Genomic DNA, 10,309 nt, shown 5'->3' with positions numbered 1-10,309 from the left:
CATGTTCTCCCTGTGTCCGTGTGGGTTTTCTCCAGGTGCTCCGGGGAGAGCATGCAGGTTCCGCACAGAGGGGCCCTCGCCGGCCCCGGGGCTCGAACCCAGGACCTTCTTGCTGTGAGGCGACAGCGCTAACCACTACACCACCGTGCCGCCCCCTTACTATTTCATGATTTTCTCAAAATTCTGAGTTAATATCTGATGATTATAGTGGCGGAAACCAGCTTCCATACAGTCCTGTGACTGACAGTGTGAGATGTTTTCTGGTGTAGTAGGAAGTGGGCAGTAAACAGACCGACCATTTTGAACAAAGCCAGGATCACGTTAGTGTGTTACCTAGCAACGGATATCTCGGCGTTGATTGGACGACGCTGAGCATGAGCTCAGGAGAGAGAGAGAGATGGTCCTCAGACCTGACTTTCAGCATGTAAACAATATTCAGCTGACATTCAGCTTCACTGAAACACCAAGCAAATTAACCCGCGGCCAAGTGCACAACCTGGAACTGTGGCTGGGAAAAATATCACCCTGGCCGGCCTTAGCGAAACGAAGAGCGGGATAAACAGGCGGTTATGAGGCGCGTGCTGCAGCCGGTTGAACGGGAGAGCTAGCTAGCTTTAGCAAACCTGCCACCGTTAGCCGCAGTGCTAGTGTTCCGGAAATAATGGAGTTTGTCGGGTGAGTGCTCACACAACCGCTTTTCACTCAGGCTTTAGGATTAAATATGGAGAGAAAAGAAAACACAAACCACTGCTCACACAGCAGCTTGAGCTGACAGAATGCAGCGTTAGCCGAGCTACAGCTAGCTACTACATTTTTATAGAGACTGGATTTCTGCTTCAGCAATGAGTTCAGCACCATAACACAAGAATCTTTATGTGCACAATATAGATAAACATTTAAGGGTTGTTTTACAATCAGGGTACAAAGTTTGTGTCACAGGGGTCCAAAATTCAAACGGATTCAAACCGGTTTTTCAGTGAAGGACAAGTTAAAGAACAGATTTCAGGTCATTTTTTGACAAAAGTTTGGGGTCACCCAGACAGTTTTGTGTTTTCCATGAAAAGTCACACTTTTATTTACCACCATAAGTTGTAAAACGAATAGAAAATATAGTCAAGACATTTTTCTGGCCATTTTGAGCATTTAATCAACCCCACAAATGTGATGCTCCAGAAACTCAATCTGCTCAAAGGAAGGTCAGTTTTATAGCTTCTCTAAAGAGCGAAACTGTTTTCAGCTGTGCTAACATGATTGTACAAGGGTTTTCTAATCATCCATTAGCCTTCTGAGGCAATGAGCAAACACATTGTACCATTAGAACACTGGAGTGAGAGTTGCTGGAAATGGGCCTCTATACACCTATGGAGATATTGCACCAAAAACCAGACATTTGCAGCTAGAATAGTCATTTACCACATTAGCAATGTATAGAGTGGATTTCTGATTAGTTTAAAGTGATCTTCATTGAAAAAAAAACAGTGCTTTTCTTTCAAAAATAAGGACATTTCAAAGTGACCCCAAACTTTTGAACGGTAGTGTAGATAAACATTTAAGGGTTGTTTTACAATCAGGGTACAAAGTTTGTGTCACAGGGGTCCAAAATTCAAATGGATTCAAACTGGTTCTCGTACCAGTTTTTAAGTGAAGGACAAGTTAAAGAACAGATTTCAGGTAATTTTTGACATATGTGTATGGTAGTTTTGTGTAATCTGCTATAAGATAAAGAAGATTAAGGCCAAGTTTACATTAGACCGTATCTGTCTCGTTTTCTTCGCGGATGCACTGTCCGTTCACATTAAAACGCCGGGAAACGGGAATCCGCCAGGGTCCACGTATTCAATCCAGTTCGTGTCTGGTCCGGTGCTGTGTAAACATTGAGGATACGCTGTGCTGAGCTCTAGCTGACGTCGTCATTGGACTACGTCACTGTGACATCCACCTTCCTGATTCGCTGGCGTTGGGATCACACACACAGCGGCTCAGTCCCGAATCACTGCTCGTACGCTTCACTCGCGCGCTCTGTGAGCTGCGCAGGGCCGGAGTGCGCACCCTCCAGAGGGCACTCGCTGTTCAGGGCGGAGTGATTTGGAGCGCAGGAGGAAGCGCTGAGCCGCACTGAGGTTTATTTACACATTTCAACTTATTTACCTCCTTCAGGCGCTTAAACTCAGTGAGAACATGAACATCACAGCCAGGTGTGTTTATCTGCTGGAGAAGGTGTTCGCTGGCCATCCTTCCACTTGCAAGTGGTAAGTGACTTGCGCATGCCCGATATGCACTGGGATCATGTGACGTGCCGTCTAATTAGTCATGTGATTAGCGTATCCGTGTATTGGCGTTGCTGTGTGCACGCGAATCGTGTATTGGCGTTGCTGTGTGCACGCGAATCGTTTTAAAAACGTTAATCTGATGATCCGCTGATTCGAAATAATGTAAACAGGGCCTAAGTGTAGCTTTAAGCAGGGCTGGGAGAAACAAATGAAGTGATTCTCGGAGAGGACTTTTTTTTTTTTGACAATTCAGAATCCACTACTTCCATAGTGCTTTTAAATATAAGGCTGTAAAGCTTTGTGTTAGTTGTCTCTAATATTTATGTCCCAATATCTTGACCACATTTTAGGATGAAAATAATCATTTTAGATATGTTATTTTATATTGAAAAATTAGCTGTCTCGGAGAGGACATTTTTTTGACACAATTACATACTAATTTGATCAAAATAGTCTGAAAACTTACTGGCATTCAACATTAAAACTTAACTATGTTTCCAATGATATGGAACCAAATATTTGTTTTATGGTATAAAGAATGATTTAAGTGCATCCCTTTTGGAGCTACCTGTGGTCAAAAAAGCACTTTTTCTAAATGACACGAGTAATTTTGCTGAATATGACACACATTGCCATACATTCACCAAAAATAACATCACCAATTTTTTTTTGCATGGTAAATAGAGCTATCACAGGGCTACAATAAACAACCAAGTTTATTTAGTCAAGCCTTTTGATATTGAAGATAATAAGTGTTAAATGTGACTTTTTAGCTTGCGTACCCTGATTGTAAAACAACCCTTAAGTCATTCTAATGTCTGGGAGCATGTTTACACTAGTGTAATAAGAAGAATGTTTCTCATAATTAAGTTCTTATAACAAAAATAATAAATTAATAGCCTAAAGTTTCTCAGAATTATGACTTGGTATAATTGACAGTATCTTATTATGACTTATGAGCTCACAAATGTGAGAATTTCTCATAATCATGACTTGTTGGGCAGCACTGTTGCCTCACAGCAAGAAGGTTCTGGGTTCGAGCCCAGCGGCCGGTGAGGGTGTGGAGTTTGCATGTGCTCACCGTGTCTGCGTGGGTTTCCTCTGGGTTCCCCCAGAGTCCAAAGACATGCAGGTTAGGTTATGTGAATGTTTATGTATCAGCCCTGTGATGACCTGGCGACTTGTCCAGGGTGTACCCCACCTTTCGCCCATAGTCAGCTGGGATAGGCTCCAGCTTGCCTGCAACCCTGTAGAACAGGATAAATGGCTACAGATAATGGAGGTCTCATAATAATGACTAGTTGGGCGGCACGGTGGTGTCTTGGTTAGCACTGTTGCCTCACAGCAAGAAGGTTCTGGGTTCGAACCCAGCGCCCGGTGAGGGGTGGAGTTTGCATGTTCTGGCCGTGTCTGCGTGGGTTTCCTCCGGGTTCCCTTACAGTCCAAAGACATGCAGGTTAGGTTAATTGGTGGCTCTAAATTGACTGAATGTGAGTGTGAATGGTTGTCTGTGTCTATGTGTCAGCCCTGCGATGACCTGGCGACTTGTCCAGGGTGTACCCCACCTCTCGCCCATAGTCATCTGGGATAGGCTCCAGCTTGCCTGCGACCCTGTAGGACAGGATAAGCGGCTACAGGTAATGGATGGATGGAGGTTTCATAATAATGACTAGTTGGGCGGCACGGTGGTGTAGTGGTTAGCACTGTCGGCTCACAGCAAGAAGGTTCTGGGTTCAAACCCAGCGGCAGGTGAGGGCCTTTCTGTGTGGAGTTTGCATGTTCTCCCCATGTCGGTGTGGGTTTCCCCAACAGTCCAAAGACTAATTTTAAGAACTCATGATTTGACTTGGACTTGAGCACCGATGACTCGGACTTGTGCATTAACTGCATTTGGACTTGTATGTCGGAGATGAGGACTCGGATTTTTTCTTTATCTTTTTTGTAACATGCCATAATAATAATTTGGCATAAGATATTTATATTGACATTAATTTTTGTACGGATTTCATGCAAGAGTGTCACACCTGCATGCATCAGATAGACTCTCGGGCACACTCCGGACAGCACATGCCGTAAACGGTTTCACATAAAGGCAGCAACAGCCACCTGTCAAATGGTGCAGTTGGAGTCTTGTTCTCGGAGTCAACTCGAAATTTTCTTTAATGACTTGAACTTGAACACTGGGGACTCGGACTTGAGGTTTAGTGACTCGACTACAACACTGGGTAAAATACCCAACCACTGGGATTGTACAAGCCAATGCATATTTAGTGCAAGCCTATCCCAAGCCTGCATAGATTGGGGAGGGTTGTGTCAGGAATGACATCTGGTGTAAAACCTATGCCAAATCAAATATGCAGAACAGATCTGCTGTGGGGGTGGCTACGGTGGTGTAGTGGTGAGCACTGTCAGCTCACAGCAAGAAGGTTCTGTGTTCGAACCCCACGGTTGATGGGGGCGTTGCTATGTGGAGTTTGCATGTTCTCCCCGTGTCCGCGTGGGTTTCCTCCGGGTGCTCCGGTTTCCCCCACAGTCCAAAGACATGCAGGTTAGGTTAACTGGTGGCTCTGAATTGACCGTAGGTATGAATGTGAGTGTGAATGGTTGTCTGTGTCAGCCCTGTGATGACCTGGCGGCTTGTCCAGGGTGTACCCCGCCTTTCACCCATAGTCAGCTGGGATAGGCTCCAGCTTGCCTGCGACCCTGTAGAACAGGATAAGCAGCTACAGATAATGGATGGATGGATCTGCTGTGGCAACCCCTAACAAGAGCAGCCGATAGATCATAATTGCTACTTATTATATGACAAGTATCTTATCACGATGAAATCATAATTTTGAGAAAATGTTCTCATTAGTAAGTCATTATTATGTCATAAGTCATAATTATGGGATACGTTCTCATTAATATGACATACTAGGTCACTTTTTTTTTCATGTAGCGGAAACAGACTTGTGGGCGGCACGGTGATGTAGTGGTTAGCACTGTCACCTCACAGCAAGAAGGTTCTGGGTTCGAGCCCAGTGGCCGACGAGGGCCTTTCTGTGTGGAGTTTGCATGTTCTCCCCGTGTCTGCGTGGCTTTCCTCCGGGTGCTCCGGTTTCCCCCACAGTCCAAAGACATGCAGGTTAGGTTAACTGGTGACTCGGAATTGTCCATTGGTGTGAATGTGCATGTGAATGGTTGTTTCCTTTGCCCGGAAATGGGAGGGTTGTGGCAGGAAGGGCGTCTGGCGTTAAACTATGCTCCAATTAATATGACGTGGATCAATAGGGTCCACATGGCAGTGACCCCACACACTTAAGTGAGACAGGCTGTTAGGACTAGGACTGTTTTGGCCTCTAGAGGCCGCTGTTATTTCCTTTTCATGTCGTGTTTATTTTGGCCTCTAGAGGCCGCCACTGTTCCTGTGTTTTGTGTTTGTGTTAATTGCCTAATTATCTTCACCTGTGTCCTTAATTAGTTTGTCTATTTATACCCCTGAGTTCAGTCCTCTTGTCACGGAGTCTTTGTGCTGTTATGTTTATCTCCAGTTTCCTTTGTACTGTGTTTTTTGATCTTCTTAGCTTTTGTATTTTTGCACTTTGCTTTTCTTTTGGATTATACTCTTTGGTTTGTTTTTGTCTTTTGTTTTGCCCTGTATATAGTGTATATAGTTTAAATAAACCTTTTGATTCTTTTTCTACTTCCGCCTCACGCCTCTGCATTTGAGTCATCCCCCTGGTGGCCTAGTGGGGGTTTGCTGGATTATCACACCAACGAACCAGGTTCGAATCCCAGCAAAACCCTAACAGAAAGACTCCGTCATGACCGACTCAGCAGAGGCTGCTTCAACTGTCTACCCGGCCAACCTTCAGGGAATTATGGCAGCTTTGACACGCTTCGGAGCAACCATGGACGCTCATGGACGTACGCTCACCAGCCAACGTGAGGCCCTCGCTCGCCACGAGGAACTGCTTCAGCAAATTGGGAAAACCCTGGCACAGCTGACATCTCTGCCTGCATCTCCTGCTCCTGATCCAGTTCCTGCTCCTGATCCAGCTCCCACTCCTGCTCCAGTGCCTCCTGCAATGCTGCCTTCTTCACCTCGCGAACCCAGCCTTCCTGCACCACAGAGGTATGACGGCAAGCACAGTGAGTGCCGAGAGTTCCTTACCCAGTGTCAACTCACCTTTGAGCTTCAGCCTACCACCTACACTACGGATCGCCGCAAGATTGCCTTTGTGATCACCTTATTAGCTGGTAAGGCGCGAGCCTGGGCTACTGCTATCTGGCAAAGACAGGGACCTGAGTGCTTTGATTTCCAGCTGTTTTCTGAAGAGATGCTTCGGGTCTTCGATCAGGCAGACATCAGTACCGACGCAGCCCGAAAGCTCATGTCCATCCGGCAAGGAGGAAGCGTCGCAGATTACGCCATCTCGTTCCGAACACTCGCAGCAGTAAGTGGATGGAACGAGACTGCCCTGGTGTCAGCCTTCCACCATGGTCTGTCTGACCCCATCAAGGACGGTCTGGCCTCTATTGGATGCCCAAGTGACCTCGAAACCCTCATCTCACATGCTATTCGTCTGGACAACAGGATGAGAGAACGCCACCAAGCCTTGAGCCCCCCCAGCCTCCCTACCTCTACCTGGAGACCGTCTACCTCCTTCAGTGACTGTCCAGAACCCATGCAAGTGGGTCGTACTCGCCTCTCCGCATCTGAGAGGGAGCGCAGAAGGAGGGACAAGTGCTGCATCTACTGTGGCAAACCTGGTCACTTCCGAGCATCATGTCCCGAACTCTTGGGAAAAGGACCGCCCCGTCCAGCCGAGGGAGGGTTGTGACGGGGCCTACCCTCTCTCCCGGACTCCCTGGCCAAGGAATCTACATCCCGGTCTCCATCTCCTGGGGTGAGTCTGTCCACTCTTGTCAAGCTTTGATAGACTCAGGGGCGGCTGGGAACTTTATGGATATTCACTTCGCCCAAAGCATCAATATTCCGACTGCACCTCTTGAAGTCCCACTGTCTGTGTCTGCCCTCGATGGCCAAGCGTTAGGTGATGGAAGAGTCACCCAAGTTACTTTTCCAGTTTTCCTCCAGTCTCAAGGTCACAAGGAAGAAATATCCCTGCACCTGATTCCTTCACCTGAGTTCCCAGTTATTCTAGGCCTTCCTTGGCTTACTCGCCACAACCCTCGCATAGACTGGGTAACAAGCCAGGTTGTGGAATGGGGCCCTGCATGCCATGCCTCTTGTCTGCTCTCTAGCTCTCCTGTGTCTCCTGCCTAGCCCCCTGATCTCACCGAGTTATCTCAAGTTCCCACAGAGTACTGGGATCTCAAGGAGGTATTCAGCAAGAGCAGGGCCGCCGTTCTTCCTCCGCACCGGGCCTACGACTGTGCCATCGACTTGCTCCCTGGGACTACCCCTCCTCGTGGCAGACTGTTTTCACTCTCTCAGCCAGAACGCAAGGCCATGGAGGAATACCTCAAAGATGCCCTGGTCTCTGGGTTTATTCGACCCTCCACTTCACCTGCTGGAGCCGGCTTCTTCTTTGTCGGCAAGAAGGATGGGGGGCTCCGACCATGTATTGATTACAGGGGCCTGAATAAGATCACTGTGCGCAACCGATATCCCCTTCCGCTGATGTCCACAGCTTTCGACCTGCTCCAAGGCGCCACCGTCTTCACCAAGTTGGACCTACGGAACGCATACCACCTCATCCGTATCCGACAGGGAGACGAGTGGAAGACTGCCTTTAACACCCCGTCTGGGCACTACGAATACCAGATGATGCCCTTCGGACTCACCAACGCACCAGCTGTTTTTCAGGCCCTAATCAACGACGTCTTAAGGGACATGATTAACCTATACGTTTTTGTCTACCTCGATGACATCCTTATCTTTTCCAAGACCATGCAGGAGCACCGCCACCATGTCCGCCAGGTTCTCCAGAGGCTGCTACAAACAATCTGTTCGCCAAGGCCCAGAAATGCGAATTTCATGTTCCCGAGGTCTCCTTTCTGGGATTTATTGTACGGACAGGCCAACTCCAAATGGACCCTGCCAAGACCCTGGCCGTCCGGGATTGGCCTACTCCCAAGTCCGTTAAGGAGGTTCAGCGGTTCTTAGGATTCGCTAACTTCTACCGCAAGTTCATCAGGAACTTCAGTTCTGTGGCAGCACCCATGTCAGACCTCACCAAAGGGACAGGTGGATCTTATGGCTGGTCTCCTCAGGCAGAAAAGGCGTTCAAAGACCTCAAGGACCGCTTCTGCACGGCACCCATTCTGGTTCTCCCGGACACCTCCCAACCATTCATCGTGGAGGTGGACGCCTCGGACAGTGGTGTCGGCGCGGTGCTCTCTCAACGTTCGGAAGGAAAGCTGCACCCCTGCGCTTACTTCTCCCACCGCCTGAGTCCTGCTGAGTCCCGGTACGATGTGGGGGATCGAGAACTGCTAGCGGTCAAACTGGCCCTTGAGGAGTGGAGGCACTGGCTGGAGGGAGCACAACATCCATTCCTGGTTTGGACTGACCACAAGAACCTGGAGTACCTCCAGCAAGCCAAGAGACTGAACCCTCGACAGGCTAGGTGGGCCCTGTTTTTCAGTCGATTTGACTTCACCCTCTCATACCGCCCCGGCTCCAAGAACACCAAACCTGACGCACTGTCCAGACTGTTCTCTGCCACTAACAGGGAGAATGAAGTCGGGCCTATTATCCCTGTGTCCCGGATTGTGGCCCCTGTCCGCTGGGGTATTGAGGAGGCTGTCCGACGAGCCCAACGCCAGGACCCCGGTCCTGGGACGGGGCCACCAGGCCTCTTGTACGTCCCACATCAAGCCCGGGCCAAGGTTCTCCAGTGGGGTCACTCTTCCCCTCTCACCGCCCACCCGGGAGCTCGGAGGACCCTGGACTTCCTGAAAAGACGCTTCTGGTGGCCTAACATGGAGCAGGAAGTAAGGTCATTTGTCCTGTCCTGTGAGGTTTGCACCAGAACCAAGAACCCACGACAGCGTCCCCAGGGTCTCCTGCATCCTCTGACCATTCCCCGGCGTCCCTGGTCCCACGTGGCAGTCGACTTTATCACGGGTCTCCCTGAGTCACAAGGTAACACGGTCATTTTGGTCTTAGTTGACAGATTCTCCAAGGCCTGCCGCTTCATACCACTGTGCAAACTCCCCTCTGCTCTTGAAACTGCGAAACTTTTGTTTAATCATGTCTTCCGAGTCTTTGGTCTTCCACAGGACATCGTCTCAGACCGAGGGCCCCAGTTCTCCTCCCGAGTGTGGCACGGGTTCTGCAAGGTCATCGGAGCCACTGCCAGCCTCTCCTCTGGGTTTCACCCACAGTCCAATGGTCAGACGGAGAGGCTCAACCAGGACCTGGAAACCACCCTGCGAGGCCTGGCTATGGATAACCCGACATCGTGGAGCACCTGGCTGCCATGGGCGGAGTACGCCCACAACACCCTGCAGTCATCGGCCACCAAGCTGTCGCCATTCCAGTGCCAATTCGGGTTCCAGCCACCTCTGTTCCCGGACCAGGAGGAGGACGCGGGGGTGCCCTCGGTCAACCAATATGTGAGACGGTGTCGCAAGACCTGGAGCAAGGTCAGGAAGACCCTCATACAGACCTCCAGAACCAACCAGACTCAGGCCAACCGCCATAGAAGACCTGCACACGCTTTCCGCCCTGGGCAGCGTGTTTGGCTGTCCACTAAGGACCTTCCACTGCGGGTGGAGAACCGCAAGCTTGCTCCTCGCTACATTGGCCCCTTCAAGGTGGTGCGCAGGGTGAACCCTGTCTCCTACCGGCTCCAGTTGCCCCGGACTCTGAGGATCAACCCCACTTTCCATGTTTCCCTGTTACGGCCCGTACTGACGTCTACGTATGCCCCTGCCCCTAGGAACCCCCCACCCCCCCGCATCTTCCAGGGGCAGACTGTGTTCACTGTGAATCGCCTGCTTGACTCCCGCCGGGTCCGCGGCGGGTTGCAATATCTGGTGGACTGGGAGGGCTATGGTCCTGAGGAGCGCTGCTGGGTTCCTGC

The 10,309-nt window shown here is 49.7% G+C and overlaps 1 protein-coding gene across 2 annotated transcripts in view; it reads left to right on the top strand.

The window, feature by feature from the left end:
- The first annotated feature begins 394 nt into the window (after positions 1-394).
- The window catches only part of klhl3 (kelch-like family member 3), a 71,718-nt gene continuing 61,803 nt past the window's right edge, over positions 395-10,309 (top strand). For both annotated transcript variants that reach the window (XM_060928056.1, XM_060928057.1), the window contains exon 1: positions 395-675. In XM_060928056.1, the coding sequence (XP_060784039.1) occupies positions 662-675 (14 nt within the window). In that variant the 5' untranslated portion in view covers positions 395-661. The remainder of the gene's footprint in view (positions 676-10,309) is intronic.

The sequence above is a fragment of the Neoarius graeffei genome, chromosome 8, assembly GCF_027579695.1.
Source record: "Neoarius graeffei isolate fNeoGra1 chromosome 8, fNeoGra1.pri, whole genome shotgun sequence".
Lineage (NCBI taxonomy): Eukaryota > Metazoa > Chordata > Actinopteri > Siluriformes > Ariidae > Neoarius > Neoarius graeffei.
Note: the sequence above shows the minus strand (reverse complement) of the source record. Positions and strands in the feature narration are given on the sequence as shown.